Source organism: Peromyscus eremicus, chromosome 10 (genome assembly GCF_949786415.1).
Source record: "Peromyscus eremicus chromosome 10, PerEre_H2_v1, whole genome shotgun sequence".
NCBI lineage: Eukaryota > Metazoa > Chordata > Mammalia > Rodentia > Cricetidae > Peromyscus > Peromyscus eremicus.
In genome coordinates, this window is record NC_081426.1 from 94935882 (window position 1) to 94958772 (window position 22891).

The 22891-nt window shown below is 38.6% G+C and overlaps 1 protein-coding gene and 1 long non-coding RNA gene across 5 annotated transcripts in view; one reads left to right on the plus strand and one right to left on the minus strand.

Annotated features, from left to right (window-relative positions):
- Nucleotides 1-1118: 1118 nt before the first annotated feature.
- The window catches only part of Hfm1 (helicase for meiosis 1), an 88693-nt gene continuing 66920 nt past the window's right edge, over nt 1119-22891 (minus strand). For 2 of the 4 annotated variants that reach the window (XM_059274895.1, XM_059274894.1), the window contains 10 exons: nt 21309-21389; nt 20629-20744; nt 17841-17920; nt 16775-16897; nt 16285-16388; nt 10190-10423; nt 8129-8219; nt 4471-4582; nt 4234-4385; nt 1122-2483 (listed from right to left, as the gene is read on the minus strand). In XM_059274895.1, coding sequence (XP_059130878.1) covers nt 2414-2483; nt 4234-4385; nt 4471-4582; nt 8129-8219; nt 10190-10423; nt 16285-16388; nt 16775-16897; nt 17841-17920; nt 20629-20744; nt 21309-21389 — 1163 coding nt within the window. In that variant the 3' untranslated portion in view covers nt 1122-2413. Of the gene's footprint in view, nt 2484-4233; nt 4386-4470; nt 4583-8128; nt 8220-10189; nt 10424-16284; nt 16389-16774; nt 16898-17840; nt 17921-20628; nt 20745-21308; nt 21390-22891 lie in introns of all 4 variants that reach the window. The other 2 variants (XM_059274897.1, XM_059274898.1) reach the window with 2 other exon arrangements.
- Nucleotides 16756-22891, plus strand: part of LOC131920508 (uncharacterized) — a 33971-nt gene continuing 27835 nt past the window's right edge. The window contains exon 1 of the long non-coding RNA XR_009381663.1: nt 16756-16843. This is a non-coding gene — a long non-coding RNA (uncharacterized LOC131920508). The remainder of the gene's footprint in view (nt 16844-22891) is intronic.

Consider the following 22891-nt stretch of genomic DNA (forward strand, 5'->3'; position numbering starts at 1 on the left):
GGTGGCACATGCCTTTAATCCCAGCACTTGGGAGTCAGAAGCAGGCCAGCCTGGTCTACAGAGCAAGTTCTAGGACATCCAGGGCTACACAGAGAAACCTTGTCTCTGACCCCCGCCCCCCCCCCCCCAAAAAAAATCACTTGACATGCTCATTTAATCTACAGGATTCCCTAATCCCTCCACTGGAGGGAATCACTAGATCTCAGGTAAGGTCCATGAATTTGTATATTTAATATACTACACCTGCTTTTTACGATAATGCAAATTTGAGAAACTTAGTCTACTGATTAAACCTAGGCTTCATTTCAAGACCTTCATAGTCCGGCATTGTTACAGTCTAAACCGCTACAGCATTAACCTATGTTAAAAAAAAAAAAAAACATTGATTCACTATTCTCCAAACAGATACTTTCCTCCTTGGATCTTTGCTTATACTGTTACCTCTTTCTAGAATATCCATTTCTTATATTTTCCCTCAACAAAGTATCACCCATTTTTTTTAAGAAGTCAAGTTTTAACTTCTCTCTGAAGGCCATCTTAACTCCATAGCCAAGACCTTGATTGCAGTGTGGTCCCTGGACCTGCAGCACAGAGCCTTTAGGGAATTTGTTGGAAATGTAAACCACTTAGGAACACTCCAGACCTAAGTCAGAAACTCTGCATATGTCACAGAGCATCCTGTCTACAAACGATCTCTCCAAGTGACTGCAATGCACTGCTCCAATGCACTCTGTATGCTCCCTCTATGGGCACACTGCACCTTATTTTCCTTTATTTTATTGTCCTTTGCAGACACTGCATTGCATGTAGGCTGAAGGTGATGCAACCCCACAAGGAGCAGTTTATTGGTGCCAGTTTTCCAACAGTTCAGATGATTGTTAGCATTTTTAGCAACAGAGTATTTTTAAATTAAGATACCCACACTGCTTTTAAAGATATTAATGCTATTGCACACACAATAGGCTACAACATAGTATAAACATAACTTTTATACTCACCAGGAAACCAAAAAATTAATACAACTTGCTTCACTGTGAGATTCACTTTATGCTAGAGGTCTGAGGCATGCCTGCACTTTATTACATCTCTTACTGTCTCTACCAGTGTGTAAATTCTGTAAGAACAGAAACAGTGGCCTCATCCTTTGCAGGACCAAATACAGTGCTTTTCACTTAACAGATCACACTGAAATGAATTGTTATTTCTTTAGTGCCAAAGGAGAAGATAAACAGGTTTTAGTGTGTCCATTTTTCATTTTAATAGATCTGAAGAATCTTTAAAGGTTGCGTATGATGGGTTCAGATACAGAGACACCAATCATAAAGGCAGGCAGACTTCCTTAACAGGAGACAGACTTCTTAGCTTTGTTCTAGGCTTTTGAGGGAGGTGTAGTACATATTCCTAATAATGTTTGTTAGTAGTGACAATAATCATTTCGCTAACAAGTTCCTCTTCTTTCCTTCTCTGGTCTCTACATCTTTATGCACAGAGACAAATCATTGTTCTAAAATTTAAGTGGTTTCAACTTAACCTATTATTTATACAGTAAATTAGAAACTAGCCTAAACTCTTACTTCTCAATAAATAAACTTGAGATAAGATTTACGGTAGAAAATAGAAACTATCTTTTGCTATAGTAAAGGCAGAATAACAGTTTTTAGATCTCATAGCTCTGCAAAGTCAGGGAAACACGGCTGGAGAGATAATGTGGCAGTTAAGAGTGCCTCCTGTTCTTGCCGAGAACCCAGGTTCAGTTCCCAGCACCTACATGACTGCTCACAACCACCTGTAACTCCAGTTCCAGGGGATCTGACACATTCCTCTGGCTTCTGTGAGCTCCTGCACTGACATGGTACACATAAACTCATGTAGGATCATATATAAACACATAAATAAATAAAATACTGTAAAAAAGAAAAAACAAGGTAAATAAAACAATAATTCATACCAATTAATATTTAATTTATTACTGCTCAAAGTGAAATAACATTTTCAAAAGCTACTGGGTTCTTGAAAACCCAGAAGTGAGAACAACAGAGCAGAGCACATGAGACCATGTGAACGAATAAGCTGCAGATTCATGGGCAGCAATATTTTGCTTTCTCAGATACCTTTCTTAAGAAAATAAAAAAAACCCTTAGTTTCTATTAAAATTGGTTTAATAACAAATTACTTATAATAACTTAATTACAAGTTTGCTGAAGCGAAACCATTCTTCAAGAAGTTACAAGAGAAATAAAAATGTATCAGTTCATATATTTTGTTGTAAGAAAGTCAAGAAGTGAATTGAATTTGAGGAAAATTCTGAATGATTATTAATTATTTTTAAAAACAAAAGCATTTGGTGGGATTAGATGTTTATACTTTGCTCATTAGCAAAATAATTGTTTCTTTTTTTCTTTCTTCTCTTTTTCTAGAAAATGCCATTAAATATTCCCAGAAGAGCCTTCCTTTCCTCAGCTGCATCATCAGGATAATACTTACTGGAGGGAAAAAGCAAATGTAAAAATGATTTTTTTTTATAAACTAGTTTATTTTAAAACACAGAGTAAATAATGTAACATTACAGTGTAGGTAAACTTGAAGATCACTGTGAGGCTACTACAACAAACACACTTCGTATGAAAACCTTGTCTGGGTAGAAGTTTACAAGAGACTGTAAACTGTGATTATTTCTTTAAATATATTGGAAGTAATGCTACTTAATAAAAAGCAGGAGCAGGTTTCTAAGCTTAGACTCTTGAAGGAAAGAAAAAAACTGCTGCAGAGGTTCCCTCTTAAAAATGGCCAGCAGTTAGGTAACAAAGAGGACCCTAAGAGAGACACATGGATTTCCCTGGGAAGGGGAAATGGATGAGATCTCCTGGGTAAACTTGGGTGGAGGGGACATGAGGGAATGGGATGGTCCACTTGGGGTAGGACGAAGGAGGAGAGTAATGAAAGAGGTATCTTGACAGAGGGAGCTATTATGGGGTTAGGGAGAAACCTGCTGCCAGAAAAAATCCCAGGAATCCACAAGGATGACCCCAGCTAAGACTTCTAGCAACAGTGGAGAGGGTGCCTGAACTGGCCTTCTCCTGTCATCAGATTGCTGACTACCCTCCATCCAGTAACTGATGGAAGTAGATGCAGAGAAGATCTACAGCCAAACACTGGGCTGAGCTCCTGGAACCCAAAGAGAGGAAGGAGGGATCACATGAGCAAGAGGGGTCAAGATCATGATGGGGAAAACCACAGAGACCGCTGACCTGAGCTAGTGGGAGCCCATGGACTCTGGGCTGACAGCTGGGGAACCTGTGTGGGACGACCTAGGCCTTCTGCATGTGTTTGACAGTTGTGTAGCTTGGCTTGTTTGTGGGGCCCCTAGCAGCGGGATCAGGACCTGTCCCTGGCACACGAGCTGGGTTTTTGGAACCTATCTGCCAAGCAGGGATGCCTCACCCAGCCTCGACGCAGGGGGAGGAGCTTGGTCCTGCTTCAACATGATATGACATGCTCTGTTGACTCCCATGGGAGGCCTGCTCCTTTCTGAACTGAGGAGGAGTGTATGGGGGGAATAGAAGGGAGGTAGAGGTTGGGAATGGGAAGAGAGGAGGTTGGTATGTAAAATAAATGAAAAATTTAATAAAAAAAATAGCCAGCAGTGAAGGCACTGATTAGATTTATTACGACTGTGACATTGAACCTGTTGAATTGTGAAATAGCTGACTGACTGAAATACAGCTTGAACTTCTGTAAGTTAGCTGATGTCATTTGTATTTCTCCAATGACATTACAGTTTATACTGTCAATAAAACATACTGCATTCAAATGAGTAAAAGCAACTTAATCAACTCAGTGTTTTACAGTTAATAGCATTAAACTATAGGTTGTAAAAATTAGTCTATCTACTCTGATGGCTCTAAGAATCTCAGTTCTCAGGAGATCTAAAATTTCCATGCTTTTAGTAAGTAAAAGGTGTCTTTGATCTTTAAAACGAACAAAGAAAGGTCTGGAGAAATAGCTCAGTGGTTAAGAACATGCACTACTTTTCCAAAAGACCTGCATTCAATGCCATCACCCACATCAGACAGTTCACAACTGCCTGTAACCCCAGCCCCAGAAGGACCCGACTCCTGCACTCACTTGCAAACACCCCCCTCCCCACACACACAAATCTTTAAAATGAACCAAAAAAGAATGCTGAATTTCTTTATAAAAATTTTTGCTAGTAAAGCCTTGAAATGTTCTTACCTGAGATCAATTTTCTTTTTAGAGTCACTGTTTCCAATAAAAATATCCACTTCCTTAAAATTGAGGGACTGTTGTGTTTTCTTAGAGTGGGTAAAGCATACCCTCTCGATCACTGGTGAGAGAGTTGGCTGTTTTCTCTCTTGTAAACTGACCTACGTTTTAATGTAAAAACAGCAACCACTGAAAGTTAAGTATTCAAGCAAAATTTAAAATAAAAACAAAAAGTACATGGCTTACAAGATTTTCATTTCCAGCTTGTTGAGGTAACTCTGCCACAAGAGATGGACCAAACTTCGACATGGCACAATCTGATGGATAAATATCTGGCTTCTCATGTGATGAAACAAAACTAAAAATTAAAGTAAATTATTTATGAAATAAGAAAAACAAACTCTTCTAATTAATAGTTACTCTGGAGAGAATATTAAGCTTATATGTATTACACAAAAGTTGATAATTGTTTCCTATACTCTTTGAGAACTTGTATATTTTCTTTCTTCCTCCTCCTCATTGTTCTCTTTGAAACAGGGTCTCACTATGTAACTCTGGCTGTCCTGGAACTCACTATGTAGATCAGGCTGGCTTCAACTCATAGTGGTGTGCTAGGACCACACCCGGCTGTTTTCTTTCCTTAAGAACAAATCCAATTTGCACATTCCAAAGTAGTAGGAGTCCTATTTTAAGAAGTAATCATTCAACAATTTTAAGCCTAATTTTCTATGACCTAGAAACCTGTAAATCTTTTCTAAACTCCATTGCTTAACCTTGATTCTCCTCTGGATTCACATAATTACCATCTTCCTTCATATAAGCACGCACTAGAATTCACAACATTTCATTAAATTCATACATTAGAATACATTTATTATTTACTATTATATGCCATATATTAGCTAGGAGCTAGATACAAAGTGGTAAACAAGCCAAAAGTGAGGCATTATCTAACACAGAAATAGACCATATGCGAAAATAAAAGTCACAGCTGGAAAAATAGTTTAGTTGATAAAGTGCTTGGCTTGTAAGCACTTAGACCTGAGTTTGAGCTCTAGAACTCTATTAAAAACAGATCAGTGTCATGGTGCATGCTTGTAACCGTGTTAGAGGGATGGAGATAGGTGGATTATGGGAGCCAGCCTAGCCTACTTGGAGAGATCCAGACCAGTGAGTTATCCTGTCTCAAAAAAACAAAAAATAAAACAACAATAAAAATTCAAAAAAGCTGGGTGGTGGTGGTGCACCCCTTTAATCCCAGTACTTGGGAGGCAGAGGCAGGCAGATCTCTGAGTTCAAGGTCAGACTGTCTATAGAATGAGTTCTAGGACAGCCAGGACTATAAACCCTGTCTTGAAACCCCTTCCCTCAAAAAAAAAAAAAAAAAACCCAAACAAAACAGACCAGAGAGATGGCTCAGCATTGAAGAGTGATGACTACACAACCCCAGGGACTGGAGTTAAGATCCCAGCACCCACACAACAAGCCAGGTGTCCCTCCACACCTGACTCCAGCTCTGGGCAGGGCAGTTGTAGAAGGCTCACAGGTGCTTGCGGACGCCCAGTCTAGCCAAGAAAATGAGCCCCAGGCTCAGGGAGAGACGCACTTCAAAGAAATAGATGGAGAGTGATAGAGGAGGATACCTAATGCCCTCTTCTGGCCTGTATGTGCTTAACATATTCCTTCCCTACTTGTGCATATATACTCACATAGATACACAGAAATAAATAAATAAAATTATATTAATAATAAAATGATGTACTGCACCGAGGAATGAGACCCAAGATTGTCCTTTGGCTTCCACAGACACACACACACAATGTGTACAAGCACCTGCACACACACATACACTATATATGTGTTTATATACTTATATACACAATTACAGGTTCTGAAGCTTGTGAGAAAATTGTCTGAGTAATATCATGGGAAATAGCAGTGTGGAAACATACCTATTTTTGAAAGATGGTCATCAATGCCTTGCTGAGTGGGCGACAATTAAGATATCATTTAAAGACTAAAATTGATAGCCATGTAAAGAGCAATGAACAGTGGATACAGTAGGAAAAGTCATATAAGCTGACTGTATCTTTTTAGTTTTGATTAACAAGCATTATGTACATAGAAAAGAAGAAAGAGTGAAGGGGGCATTAGAGGAAAAGCAAGCAGCCTTGCACCCCAGGTCCACAGCTCTCATGGGCCTTCTCCCCTGGAGCAACTTCTGATACCGTTTTTCACAGGCTTCTTGTGAGCACACATTTTAAACCATTTATCTTCTAAATTATTCCAAAATTATTTGTAGCTTTTTTTTTAATGTGTGGGGCAGAAAACAGTTTTCATGCTGTTCTTTTCTTCTATTTCTTTTGCTATTTCTATCTGCTTATTTTATCAGACTCAAACTTAGATCAATAAACGAAAGGGATAAAGGACAACTTTTTAAAGATGAACTCCCGGCCCGTGGAGCAGTCTTGGCAGACATGTGAGAGACTCGCTGGTGTGAGAGCACTGGTCTAAGGCCCCAGTGGCAGAAAAACAGAACAGCATGTGGACAAAGCCAACATCTGCAGGTCTCTGGAACCAATGGTCCTGTAGTACTGATGCTCATAATCAGTAAGTGATTATTTATATAAAATACTGAACCCCAAATAAAGGGCTGTCAGCATTTCTTGTCTTTTGGCCAAAATTCCTCTCCTGTCTTGATTTCTAATCAAGTGTAGTATTTTCAAATGTACTTTGCACTTTGGCAAAACTTTTAAATTGAACTTTTCTACGATGATTTTTTTCTTTTCCAAATCTGTGGTTCCTGTATTCTCAGATATTTCCATATAACTAGCTGCAATGTATTCTTTCCTCTCCTCCATTATCATATTCTATTAATTATCAAATTGAATGGACTTTTCTCTGAGATTTTAAAAATCTCATCTTTAAAATTAATTTTTTACTTTGTGTGTGTGTGTGTGTGTGTATGTGTGTGTGTGTGTGTGTGTGTGTGTGTGTGTGTACACACACGTAGGCACAGGTATGGAGGTCAAAGGACAAGTTGTCGAAGTCATCTCTCTCCTTTCAATATTCGGATTTTGAAGGTCAACCTCAGGCCATGTGGCTTGGTGACAGACACTTCCTCAGTCAACTCTCTTACAGGAACGTCTCTGGGATGTGAAAGTCCAACTCTATTCCCTTTTCCCCATCATCTCTGCTGAGGTTGGGTCTCTTCACGTCCGTCTTTCTTATTGGCCACAAGACTTCTGATGGTCCTATCCTCCATGATTCACTCTCCATCTGCTGCTGGAATAATTCTTTTATGATTAAATTGAATGTCTGTGTCATCTGTCATGGAGGGAACCACTGGAGACTCCTAAGCTAACTCTGGCCTATAGAGATCCCTGTTGTACTTTGATGGAGGTGATGTCAAGTACACTAATTTCTTTGAACTAGATGCCAAAATTTTAAAATTATGAAATGCCACATAAATGTTACATTCCTAACTTTCCTTGAAAAATCACAATATCTGCCAACACTAAACCTGTATTTCATATAACTAGCTAGAGCTTAGTGTGGTTTTTCCCTTTATTGGGATAGTTCATAATTAGTCTTGGTTCCCTAAATCCTAACGGCACTTGAGTTTGTGAATCTCGTCCTACTAGGTGTGGTATTCAAGACCCTTACACTCAGACTCAGCAATTTCACTCTTACTTCTATGGCCACACAACACATAAGCTGGATGGTCTTGATGAAAGTGGTCTGAGAGCAGCACATTGAGAGAGAGACCTCTAACGTCAGCAAAGGTTAGGTTGGTTAACACAGTAATGCTTCTCTGACAGCTAAAGAGTTAAACCCAATTTCTAATTACGTTTCAAGAGAGTATAAAGTTCTAAGACTTATAGACCGAAGTTCTGAAGCTTGCCTGTTTGAGGTTTCTCTTTGGAATTTGCTGCTTGACTTTTGGAAGGGTAGCTTACTTCCCCTGGGACTTGAACTACAGGTGTCTCCAAATCCTATGAGAAGAGAGAACATTTTGAAATGAAATGCTAGTTGACAGTTAATGGAAGTGTGGTACAAGTTTTACAAGGGATCTCTCAAACCAGGACTGGTTAAGAAAGACGTGGGAGGGCTGCAGAGGTGCGTCAGTGGGTAAAGTGCTTGCTTTCTATGCAGGAATGAGGACTGCATTCAGCTTTCTTAGAACTCATATAAAATCTGGGCATGAGCTCACAATCCAGTTGGTGAAGCCATAACAAAGAAAAAAAGAAAAGGATGTCCTAGTTTGCTTTTGATTGCTGTGATGAAACATCAAAAGCAACCTGGGGAGGAAAGGGTTTATTTCAACCTACAGCTTATCATCATGAGGACATCGGGGCAGGAACCTGGGGGTGGGAACTGAAGCACAGACCATGGAGGAGTGCTGCTTATTCGGTTGGCATTCGCCTTCACAGGGATGGTACTGCCCACAGGATGGCCCTCCCACATTGGTCATTAAGAAAACGCCTCCACAGACTTGTCCAAAGACTAATCTGATGGAAGCTTTTTCTCAACTGAGGACCCCTCTTCCTGGATGACTCTAGTCTGTCTAAAGTTGACAAAAACTAACCAACACAATAGCTAATTCTCAATAATCAAAACTGATTTACATAGAGAATATAAGGGTAAAAAGCTAAGAAAATAAAACTATGAAACACATAAGTTAGTTTATTAGCCACTTGTTTAAAGGTCTTAAAGTCAATACTATTTACTTATTTTTTAAAATTCAAGTGTTTGACCAAATTGAAACGTATTCAGTATTCTCAGTGGTCCACATAGAATTGTTTTAAATACTCTACACATGGAGAAAAAGGTATTTACTGAAAATGGTTTTCCCAGTGATGGCGCTGTGTCTTCACAAGATTAGGTCACCTCAAAGTGTCAGCATACACCAACTTCTAGCTGGCAGGACTCATCAACAATCAAGTTAGGGATCAGCAATTGTTCAGTGATAGAAGAAATATACCCAGGGACCCCACATCATAGAGCTCCAGGCCTATTCTGTGCAGGTGATCAAGTTCTGATCTTTCTGCGAAAAGCTTGAGCTCTTCAGGATTCCAAGCCAACAGCATTTGAACTTCTCACTGGTTCTTGTAGTTGTTGCTCTGTGTTCTGACTGTTCTGACAGTCTGAGGCAGAGGCCATCACGAAGCAACTGTGGAGGAAGATGTCTGCAGGTTGAGGAACTGGTTTCCTCTGTCTGGCCACACAGGAAGGGTATCACCACTTTTTCCTCCAGTCAGATAACTGCTAAGAGTTTCAACTATCTGTTTAGTAAATCGGAACAAGTTTGTCTGTAACCCAAATATGTAAGTCTATGATTTTGGGTTTATTTATGGTTTAAACACACCTTCTAATAAAGCACTAGCCCTTTTTACTTACTTGTTTGTTGATACCTGAAAAGTGAGCATTTCCACTAGAAGTAAAGGTTATTTTCTTGCAAGCAGATGAATACTCTTAAAAACATAATATTTTTTTATTTCACAGAGTAGCGGACCCCCTGTGAACTCAGAAGAGAGGCCAGGGTACTCTGTTTTATGAGGGACAATTTAATAAACGTAAGGATTTAAATAGGACCTTTAAGAAGAGACAGGAGGCCGGGCGGTGGTGGCACACGCCTTTAATCCCAGCACTCGGGAGGCAGAGCCAGGCGGATCTCTGTGAGTTCGAGGCCAGCCTGGACTACCAAGTGAGTTCCAGGAAAGGCACAAAGCTACACAGAGAAACTCTGTCTCAAAACACCAAAAAAAAAAAAAAAAAGAAGAGACAGGAGGGGTAGAGAGATGACTCAGTGGTTAAGAGCACTGGCTGCTCCTGGGTTTTAGTTTTGATAAAAATTCTAATCTTACTTAAACAAATACATACAAAAAGACAAAAAAAGCAGTCTCAGGGACCAAACAAAAATATCCAAAAAATCCCTAATGAATGTACGCGCCAACAGTTTTACCTGACATAGCTGTCTCCTCAGCATCAGCTGAGAAACTCATAACTTCTATTAAGCTTTCATCATCAAAGTCATCCCAAACTTCATTTCCCAACTCGAGGTTCACATCCAAAACTTCAGAAGACTTGTTTCGATCTGCAACACTGTGATTTCCAGATATGTTAGTGTGTCTGCTGAACACCACTGTTTGAGGGGTCCTTTCATTTGAAGTTGTACGAGAGTTCCATCCAAGAAAATCTGTCACACGTGTACAAGAGTGCAGGCACTTGTTAAACCACATAAGCATTATTTTGAACTGATATATGACACATCTTTCAACTGCTATGCAGAGATCTTGATCCCCAATTTTCAAGAACACATGTTGTCAAGCACTGATGAATGTTTTCTCCAGACAATTCTATTTACTGGATCACATGACTGAGAGATCCACTAAACTTCATTTTCAAAGGATTAATTTTTATCATTCTTACTATTGTGTATATGTGTGTGTGTGTGTGACATGTGCATGAGGGTGCGCACGCCCCAGGACATGGGTGGAGGGCAGAATACAGCTTGTAGAGTCAGTTTTCTTCCACCTTTACACGGATCCTGGGGATTGAACTCAGGTCTCTAGACTTGCCACCACAAGCTCCTGTACCCACTGAGCAATCTTGCCAGTCCCATAATTTTAATCGACTTTAATTCCCACAGTAAACAACTTTGTAGCACCACACTCTACAGTATTTTCCTACACAGAAAAAGTATTAAGAACACCAATAATAGTAACATACAGTAGATTAAGAAGTTTTAGATTTCCACACTGTCATCTTTGTTTTTAACATAATTCATTTGACTGGAATTTATTTATCATAAAATGTTTAGTATCAAATTTATTAGTACTTTAACAGTGTTTGAAAGATTTCTGACACTTTAACAAGAACTTCTCATAAGGCAGTGTAAGTCCTAGTTAATTTCACTTTAAATATCCTGTCCTCTTCCTCATCTGTTCACACCTGCATCTTCTGTCAGCTGTGCCTACAATTACAGTCACATTATTACACTTTTGTATGTTGATGCACATAGTATGGTATGTACTAAAGACAGAAATAGTATTAAATGCCATGGAAATGCAGTGAAAAGAACAACTGGAGTAAAAGACCCCTTTAAGATTAAAAATGTGTGAAAGAACAGCGGTAGCTCCCTCAGGCTGTGGAGCAGGCACACTATTCTATCCAGGAGAACAGCACAGAAGAGTTGAGGAGCAGCGTGAGCACACAGAGAAGGCAGGAGCTAGGAGTCTTCAGAATTCAGAGCACAAAGCAAGAGAAAGAAGGACCCACTGGAACTGCACAGGCAGGCATGTACCAGATCATGCTGAAAGTAATTTGTCACACTAAGTGTTTTCTCTTCTTATCAGCACAGATGACTATTGAAGATGCTTCTGCGAGAAGGTCAGGTGCCTGTTTGATCACTTGGGATATTTATGGATCAGAGAATAATGAGACTGAAGCAGGGGAAATGTAAGAAAGTTGTCAGAGTAAGGAAAGGAAACGAGTATTTAAGCCTAAGTATCAGTAAAAATCATAGATGAAGGAACAAATACGGGAGTGGTGTATGACACAAAACATTAGGTCTTAGTGCTCAGCTCCATGTAGAGTAAGAGATTTAGAATCCTCCTTTCTCTGCCTTTAGCAGCACAGAAGAGTCACGCACTGAGCCGAGGAAAGAGAAGGGATGGAATGCTGCACAAAGATCCGAGCTCAGGTGCAGGAACGGCTAACTTTCTGGCAGCTATACCCAAGAGGGTGGTTATAGGAGTGGATTCATACTTAGAAAAAGATAGACTTAGCAACCACAGAGAGTTAACTGGTGATTGAAGATATGGCTCAGGAGGTATTGTGTACAAGTTTTGCAGTAAAAACAATAACGAGAGAGGAAGGAGGAGACAGAGAGGAACAGTAAGCAGAGGAGGGAATGAGGTCAGGAGGGAGACAGACAGGAAAAGAATAGATTGCTGTGGGATGGTCTGTATGTCAAATTGCTCTGATTGGTCAATAAATAAAACACTGATTGGCCAGTGGCCAGGCAGGAAGTAGGCGGGACAAGTAGAGGAGAATTCTGGGAAGTGGAAGGCTGAGGGAGAGAGACACTGCCAGCCGCCACCATGACAAGCAGCATGTGAAGATGCCTGTAAGCCATGAGCCACATGGCAAGGTATAGATTTATAGAAATGGATTAATTAAAGATATAAGAACAGTTAGCAAGAAGCCTGCCACGACCATACAATTTGTAAGCAATATAAGTCTCTGTGTTTACTTGGTTGGGTCTGAGCGGCTGTGGGACTGGCAGGTGATAGAGATTTGTCCTGACTGTGGGCCAGGCAGGAAAACTCTAGCTACAAATAGATGGATTCATGTGGAACATCAGCAAGAAGAAAAGCCCAGCAAGAGTCTGAGAAGCAATCAATAGGATGATTGAACTGGATCCAAAGGAGAGACTTCCCAGAGGAAGGAACAGAAGCGTCAGATCCTCCAGAGAAGACTTCACAGGATTGAATACCTCAGTCACTAAATGCCCAAGGAAGAACAGCTTCAAAGTAATGATGAAGAGCCCAAGTTTTAATGAGTGAGTAGTAACCAAGATGGAAGAAATAAGTGTGAATTGCTCTCTCAGTACTTTTTAGTTTGACAAGAAAGTACAATATAAATATAGAGAAGATCACAGGATGATGATGATGATGATGATGATGATGATGATGATCTTTCTGGCTTGCTGAACTTTCTATCAGTAGGAGCACTCTTCTTTTCCTTTGGGGAAAACATGCCTCTGTCATTCTAGGTAATCCTGGATGAGGCCATTAACCATGATACCCTGCTTTCTTGGGGCCACAGGGACAGAATGACCACTCCCCAGCAATAGAGATTTATCCAGGATAAATACATTACTCAAAATAGACTAGTTCAAATGAATTCACGTCTGTACAACTACAAGTGAAAACTACCTTTCTCTAGTGAGATTATTAAACTGGAAAGATGAAAATTTGGGAGGACTTGCCATGTGAGAAAGCCTATTTAACAAGTGGAGCATATTAACAATAAACATAGCTAAAAGACTGAAAGAAAGCCAGAGGTATGAGATCATCTGAGTGCCTGGACTAGCAAGATTAAAGCTAGATGCCTACTTGGACTTCCAGTTTATCGGAAGATAACCAGTTATCTCTTTTGTGCATAAGTCCCTTTCAAATCACTTATTATCACAAAAGGTCATGGTTAGCTAGATGGAAACTTGTAGCAGCTGAAGAAAGAAAAGACTTAAGCATATTTATATGTTAAAAAGAAAAAGATAATAGAAAGCAGACAGTGAACTGGGTGTGGGGTGCACACCTGTAATTCAGCATTGGGAGGCAGAGGCAGAAGAATAACAAATTAGAAGGTGGTATGGCTAACATAGTGAGTTCCAAGCTAGACAGAGGTATATGGAGAGACCTTATCTCAAAAAATAAACCAAAACCAAAAAGTAGACAATGAAAATATTGAACAGAGGAGCGAATAACTGGCCTTCTAAATTCCCAGAGAAAGCATGATTAGAAAAAATTCACATTAAACCTTGAATAGAAGAAAAACTAATTCTTTTAAGACAATAGAGGGTTAATGATAGATGCCAAATCAAAGAAGTACATCAGTTGGGTGAGCTGGGATGAGATGGCAGAAAGTTGAAAGAGTTCATATACTATAAGTTCAACACTCAATTTTCTACTGATAACTAAAAGTCAATTTCATTTTCTAGAAATGGCATTGGACTGGGAATCAGGAGATATGGAATCTATTTCTGGCCTGCCATTAATTAGGTATGTGATTTTGGGCGAGTCATTTAATCTCTTAGAATCTTGGCTTCCTTTACTGTAAAATGAGAAACTGCACAAAGGTCCCTTCCAAATTAAATTTTATGATTCAAAATGCTTTCTCATATAATTTCTAATACTTTTTTTCTTTTTCTCTTTGTCAAACTGGAATACAGATAATAAAATTGCCATGTTTTTCTTACAACATTCTCAACACTTAAAATGTTTTGACAATAAAGACTAATGTGTGGAAACTATAATAAACATACTTAATTGCCATCACTGAGAACAGCAAATATTACTTTATGAGCTTTATAAGCATTATCTCATTTAATACTAAAATGTCTGAAATAATCGGGTAGGAGAGTTGAGGTAAAGTCCATAAGTATACTATGAGGGTGACAGTGAGTGGCAGAGTTAGAATATGGACCTCCAAAAACTGTTTTAGATCCTGTCAGCTTCCCTGTCACATAGATGGTCCTTCCTTACAAAGGAAGAGAGGGAGGGAGGCTGAGAGAGGGAGGAAGACCAAGGGGCTCATTCAGTCAAACAAGAACTTTGGGTTAAAGTATCTAGATAAGGCTTTTACATCATACTATAAATTAGAGTTTGGGTAATGAGTAGAAAAAATGGAAACAATAAACATACAAGAAGCAATCAGGGGGAAGTGTAAGCTGTGCATGGGAGGAGTAGAGACTTGTGTAGCAGTAAAGAAAAACAAGTCAGAGGGCTGTGGATTTAAAAAAAGATAAAATAAAAAGATCAAACGTAAGCTTCCTGTTTTATAATGATTAGTTTTGATAAATTTTCTGATTGTCCAAGTGAGATTTGGAAACATCCCTGATCTCATCTCGGGCCTAATGGATGTCATGATGTCATAAGAGTTAGCAGATCCTCTTGATTATATATCTAGTTATTTATTTTGAAATGTTGTGATTGAACCTAGGATGTCATGAATGCTAGTCAAGCACTGTATCACTAACCTGCATACACAGCTACTAGCGTCTTAAATTGTGACCAAAGGAAACATGAAGTAACATAATGAAGTCAATGCCAAATGTGAAAGTGTTTTCAGGAAACTCCAAAGCTCATCATTTCATTTACATTTACATACAGCCACTTGAACAAATGACTCACAGGTTAGGGCTATTTCTCATCTTTCAATATAACATGCTATTAATAGAATGAAGTAGGGAAATAACACTAATAATATAGGTATTCAAAAAATAGTGCTGAAGAATTCATATGTATTACTTCATTTTTAATGGCAAGACACAGATAAAAGCAAATCTAGATTACAAAATTTCTATGCCTTTCAAAGTAGTTTATCATCTCATTGTATCTAGAAATTGTAAGAATCATAGATTTAAGAATGGAAGAAATACTAGTAATCAGCCATTTTGATACTTTCATCTTATTTATTTATTTATTTATTTATTTATTTATTTATTTATTCGTTCATTCATTCATTCATTCATTCATTTATACTTTGTTTTTGTTTTGTTTTGAGACAGGGTTTCTTTGTGTAGCCCTGGCTGTCCTGGAACTCACTGTGTAGACCAGACTGCTCTCAAACTTAAGAGATCCACCTCCCTTTGCCCACTGAGTGCTGGGAATAAAGGCATATGCCACCACTGCCTGGCATAATACTTTATTTTAATATTTTTTACATTTATTTGTTTGTGTGTGCGTGTGTGCATGTGTGTGTGATTGCACACATGCCATAGTGTGTACGTGGAGATCAAAGGACAACATGCAGGAGTGAAATCTCTCCTTCCTCCAAGTGAGCTCTGGAGAACAGGTCATCAGGAACAAGCACCTTTACCCAACAAGCCATCTCACTGGCTCCTAATACTTTCCTTTTAAAGATGAGACTAAGACCCCAAAAGGTTAAATAATTTCCCCAAGGTCACACAACTATTTTATAAAACTGGTCTAATTTTAAAGTCATTATTTAAGTTTCTAAAAAGATATAAAAGTAGTAAATCATCATTTTAATACTTTGTTCACACAAAGATTTCTAATTCTCCTAGTTCTTCCTCATATTGTTGTTAAATAAAACAGTCAACACTTTGTAGGAAAGATACTTTAAAAAAAAACTTTGACACATAAGACAATTTGAAATAACCTAAAGATCTGAAATTGGCTCAAAAATCCAAGAGAAAACTGTTTTCAGTTGATATTTATAATCTTTTTAGATGCTGGGTTTTCACGTAAATGACTTGTTAACCTTAGTGATATCAAACTCCCTCACCAGTCAATAGCAACAGCAATTTACCTTTGTCATGATACTCAGATGGTTCCTGTTGAACTTTTCCATAGATTTCACGCTGACTCCACTGTTCCAATACCGGTAATTCAGGGATGTTTAAATATTCTGACCTTTATGAAGATAACAAAACCATAAAAAAGAAGTATAATGAATTTCGCCTTGGAAACTACTTATTTATATAAATAAAAAAGCATAGTTTATTCACTGGAAAATTCTGTGACAAATTTATTAGCTGGGGTAGTAAAGGGTAAAGGCAAATGTTGGATGGAAGAGGCCAATACATAGTCAACTTTACATGCCCCAGCAGACACCGGCCATCATTACAGTCTTTAAAAATCTACTGATAAGGCTGTTCTCAGCTAGATAACAGAAGTCGAGATCTCTAGAAGTAGTGCTGGGATCTAGACTTCTGATTGGTCGGCTCTTATTCTATATTGGTTGGTAAATAAACAGAATGTCATCTCAGTAGATAGGATTCTACTATCCCTCCTCCTACCTGAGAGACATTGACAGCTCCTGTTGGCTGGAGGGAGGGGTACCACTTTCTTCAGTGAGGTAGCCACTGGTAAGTTGCCCATGCTCCAGTAAATAATCTCCATCAATGCTTATGCAAAGGGCTCTAATCACACTCAGTGGATCACACACAGAACAGACAAGGCAGTCGGAGGGTGTGCCAGAAAGAAGTGTTTCAGTGGGAGAAGGAAAGTGGGTAAGAGAGGGGAATAGGGAGTGAAGATACTAAAATTCATTATATGCAATATTAAACTGCCAAAGAATAAAAAATTAGTTTAAAATGCAGAAAAGAATATCCTGAATAGGATAAGCTGAATAGGAAATTGTATATGTAATATTCTTTTCTCTGAATCATGATATAAGAAAAGAACAATGAATTATCATCTGAGGTCTTCCGCTTATTAACTGGGAATATGAGGTTTGCTTTTTTATTAATAAAATGAGTTAAACATCATGTATTGAGATATACAATTACAATCGCAGCACCTGAGAGGTTACAACAATAGGATTATGAGTTTGAGATCATTCTAGACTATATAATTAATTCAAAGCCAGCCTGGGCTACATACCAAGATGTTTCAAAATACCAACCAGTAAATAAATGGTATAAAATAGCATAAGGTAAAATAATTTTATGAGCTATGTTGTTATGAAGGTCAAAAGGTATACTGTACAAGCACAATTTCAAATTATAAAGTATTTTCAAGCCTAAGGTATTATTAGCATGAAGTGAGCACCTGCAGTGAAAATCAGACAGGGAAAGACATCAACACAGGCTTCCTTGTAAAGCACAGTGTGTCCTGTCTCTCGGAAGCAGAGAACCAGGGGATGACATAAGGGATGGGTAGTTTCCTAGAAGACGAGATGCAAGGAATGGTAACATATAAGATACTGAAACCCTTATGATAGTGTTGCTATATAATGAAACTAAATGATTACTGTGATCTTCACTGAGCAGTCAGTGACTAACTTCCCTGGAATAAGTGGCTATCTGGAGGAGCAACACTTAAATGAATACTTTACCTTAGATATTAACATTGTATTTGTACCTTGATATGCTGGACAGGGAAGGCCTTGGAGTAAAACCAAACTCTTTCAGGTCCACATTTTGAGATTTGTTCATCTGTATCTGTTAATAAAAAAATGCGATCCAAGTTCAACTACCACTTTTACAAATAAACCAAATAGTAAAGTTACTGCTGGTAAATAAAGCCCAGAAATCAATGAATTAGGAGAGTGTCAGGCTAGTTCTCAACTCAAATATTTTTCGGAGGCCCTTCTGGGATATAGACAGCTTTCATTTTGCTTTTTGGTTTTTTGTTTTAACTTGGCCCTCTCTTCTCGTTCTATATGTGATGTTTTCAGAAAAAAAGATCTTTTGACTTTCATGGCTTAAATTATCATCCTTCTATGGATGACTCTCAAGTCTGTATTTCTATTTCAATTCCCCTTCTGATTTCTAGGACATCTTTATGTGGATATCTTATTTTTTTTGTGGTGGTGGTTTTGGGAAATTGAACTCAGAATTCAAATGAGAATCCCCCCTCCCCCAACCACCACCGCCATGGGCTCATGTATGTGAACACTTGGTCTCTAGCTGGTGGCGCTCTTTGGGAAGGTTTATGAAGTATGGCCTTGCTGGAGAATAGGTCACTAGAGGTACACTTTGAGAGTTCAAAGAATCCTACCATTTCAAGTTGCTCTCTCTGTTTTACGCTTGCAGTTCAAGATGAGAGCCCTGAGCATCTGCTCCGGTCACCACGCCTACTGCTTGCTGCCACACCTCCCACCATGATAGATCTTACCCTCTGGAACCACAAACCCAAATAAACTTGTGAGTTGCCTTGGTCATGTTTCATCACATCAAGAGAAAAGTAACTAATACACATTCTCTAGGCTAGCACTAAACCATTGAGCACTTTACTATTCCCAGCCCTATATCCAGTATTTCTTAAATAGAATCTATTCTGTCTTTATTCCCCCAAACTTGATTTCCCTTTACTCTCACTGCCCTAGAAGGGCCCAACTTTTCTCCCAGTTGATCAAGCCGGAAAGCTGAACATTGGTTTTGCCTACTACTTTTTCCACCTCACCTCTCACAACCAATGAAGTACCTCTGAAAAAAGTCCAGTCACTGCTCTCCACTGCCTACCGCCACTAACCTAGATTACCATCAATTTGCGTCAATTACTACAACACAACCTAATGACTTTCCATGTTCCTATTTTTTAATCTTCTAATTCCTTTTTTGTCATTGCAGCCAGAATGTCCTTTATAAAACCCAACTCTGATCAGTCCATTAATTAAAGCACTTTAGTATTTCAAAATAGTTTGATGATAAAATATAATGCTTTAAAAATAACAAAATGATTTGCATGATCTAATTCCTATCCACTTCGTCAGCCTCATTGCTCTCTATTTACATTTAATCTCCAGACATACTATGCTACTTCAGCTACTTGGAAGATCTCTTGGCCACCACCAAATACTTCAGAACTTCAAAATTTAGTCTATCGGTCTCCATCACTATTTTGGTGCCCATTCTGTATACTTGGATTATCCTTTCAGTCTCAACCACATCTATGAGGATCCTTTCCTGGCTCATCAAATATGTATTGAGCACACTTTCTATCTAAACCAAGTGTCTTACACTCCTGTCACAGAACCACTCATCACATTATACTGAAAAGGCCTATTAGCTTATTTGTATTCTCTATTCAACTATCAATTCAATGAGGATTGAGACTAAATTTGTCTTATCACTATAAATGTGGCATACTGGCATATCCTTGATTCTTTAAAAGATGGAAAGAAACAAGAATATAAAAGAAAAGTAGGAATGAAGGAAGGGAAAGAGGAAAGAAGGGAGGAAGGGAAAACTTAAATCATTTTAATTGGTTTTGTTTTGTTTTTCATTTTTTTTTAAAGATTTATTTATTTATTATGTATACAATGTTCTGTCGGCATGTATGTCTGCAGGCCAGAAGAGGGCGCCAGATCTCATTACAGATGGTTGTGAGTCACCATGTGGGTGCTGGGAATTGAACTCAGGACCTTTGGAAGAACAGCCAGTGTTCTTAACCTCTGAGCCATCTCTCCAGCCCTGTTTTTCATTTTTTTGAGACAATGTTTCTCTGTGTAGCCCTGGCTGTCCCAGAACTCACTCTGTAGACGAGGCTGGCCTCACACTCAAGAGATCCACCTGCCTCTGCTTCCTGAGTGCTGGGATTAAAGACATGTGCCACCACCACCCAAGCCACAAAATTATATTCTCAGAAGACAAGGGTGATCACGTTATATCTCACAGTTGTCTTTTATATTAAGGTTTCCTAATATTCCCTTTGTTTAGCCTCACTGCACTCTGAGTGATGGATGGGATGTGATTACTTGGGCTTAAGGAAAGTCTACTCGTGGCTATCCCACCAAGCAACACACAATCATTTCTTCATCACTTGGAAGGAAAGCTCTTGTTCATTCACATACTTAGGGGCAAGAATCCAAATTAACTTCAGAATTTCCAACCCAGTCCAGCATAAAGCCAAGACATAGGGCAAGACTGTTTAGTTTCAACTGTTGCTAAACTAAGTCAAGCTCAGACTCTTCTCTTTTTCTAGTTCTCTGGCTTAAATACACACTAGACTATGGTGAGGAAAGGGCTGGACAGTTATGTTCCAAAAATAGATTGATAGATTATAAATAATGATCATATTCCTAGTCAAGCCCATAAGTAACTTTAAAGAACACTGTAGATCTCTACCTTCCTTAGTGATGCAGGGGACAAGTGACATTTGCATTCATTTAGTTGCAGAACAAATGATAAATGCTATTAAAACTAACCTTGAGTCGTTTAACTGGAGGAAGAGAAGAAACAGCATTTCTGCTTTTTAAGTCAGACAAATACGAAGACATTGCTGACTCTTTAACTTCTGGCTTTTGTGGAACTCCAATTTTACCTATTAAAAGAAATTGTAGATTCTCTTCTTGTTGTTTTTGTTTTTTAAGGCAGAATCTTGTTATGCAGCCCAACCTGGCCTTCAGCTCACAATCTTCCTGCCTCAGCCTCCCAAGTACTTGATAATAGATTTGACCAACATGGCCAGTGAAATTTTAGAATTTTTTGTATTACATTTTTGGTAGTATTAAAAAACAAAAAACTAAATGTCTTTGAAATGTCAAATTTAATGTTTACTTTTTTTCATGTTGTTCTCCCCTACCACAAAGGAAAATTATTTGAAGAGTTTTAATTTGAATGATATAACTATTCACTCAAGATATTTCTTTTTTTAATTTATTTTTTATCCTTAATTATATGTGTGTACATGTGTGCACATGAGTGCAGGTGCTCTTGGAGGCCAGAAGAGAGTGCTAGAGCCACTGGAAGTGAAGTTGTAGACAACTGTGGGTGATGGGAACTGAACTCAGGCCCTCTGCAAAAGCAGTACATAACCCCTGAGCCGTCTCTTCAGCCATATTCACCAAAGACATTTCAATTTTGAAATAATCTCAAAAGAACTCACAGCAGTCATGTCCACACGTATGTTTATTTTTACAATGATGATTGCATTCTCGGTTCCCAGGTTTTTTGCAGGTAGCCATCCCTAAATTAATATCAGAAAGAAATACATTTGTTATTACCTCCACTATTATAATTTAATACAAATACTTTCAATTCACTCTTTTTTCCCTAGGTAGTAGCAACAATATGACTTTCATACCTCCTCAAATATTAACCTATACAGCAAAAAGAAAGGTATTTCTAATAGCACTCTATGTCCCACTATCAGCCCCATGCCAGCTTTTCATGTGGAACATCCTGTAAGCTGCTTCCCGTTTCTCTAAGTACAACCAAACACAGCAGAACATCAGCAACAAAATTTATCCTTACGGAAGTAAGAATGAAGGTGGGGATTTAAAACTTTGTTCCATACTCGAGACTGAGCATCTGGAAACAAGCAAATCTCCTATCATTGTGATGGTGTCTTGACTAGTTAGTAGACAGGACGTCATAAATATTTAGTGAGTTATAAATAAATTCTTTAGAGACATAAAATTTGCTATAAGAATTCAAAGAAAGAAAAGAATGCTTCCAGGTTAGTGTCTCTAAACTATAACAAATGTATCCAAATATATAATTTATTAATATATATTATATATGTATATCATATCAACCTATATGTGTGTTTTCTGGGGTTTTTTTGTTGCTTTGTTTTTTGTTTGTTTGTTAACAGTACTAGGGGTTGAGCCTAGGGCTCTGTGTGTGCTAAATAAGCACTCTACCACTGAGATGTATATATCCCCAGCCTGCTTTTTCTACATTTTGTTTTGAGAAAGCATCTTACTAAATTGCCTGTGCTGGCCTTGAACTCATGAGCCTCCTGCCTCAGTTCCCCAAACAGAATTACTGGCCTGCCACATTTACTATGCTTTACATACATTTTTCTTGATCTTAGTTCTGACTAGTAACATTGAGGGGGGAGAATATTATAATTGTTCTTATAGGATAGACAGGATCTGGGCATGGGAAGGGGACAAGGAGAAGATATTCCAGATAGAGGTCATGATACTCAACAGCAACAAACCAGATTATGGGAACTAACACCTGCCTGCTTTTGCTGGAACACAAATTTTAAGCAACCTGGAAATACTGAACAGCTTTGAAGACCTTTACAGCCATCCTTGGCCTTTTTATTTTTAGTGTCATTGTTCAATCAATCTTTTTCAAGTTAGGGCACAACTAGATGCTTATATCTGTAGCAACCTTGGATAAATGGATGAGGCTTTTCTCTAGAAAGGCAGGTGTCTGGTCTCTTTGAGGAGTGAGGTAGGTGGTCAGTATGCTGGACACTATTATGGTTGGGTATAAAAGGTCCCCCAAAGGCTCAGGGGTTGGTCCCTGATTGTTGAGCACAACCACTGCAATGTGACTGATACCTACAGGCTCTTATCTTCCTCCGTGGACTAATCCATCCATGGTTTTATAGTCTAACACCATTATAGCAGGTATTAGGAAGTGGGGTCTAGCTCTGTAAGCCTGCCGGAGCAATGGCTTTGTAAGACCTGTCCCATCCCTGGATCCTACTTGTTTCTTCCTGTCTCTAGA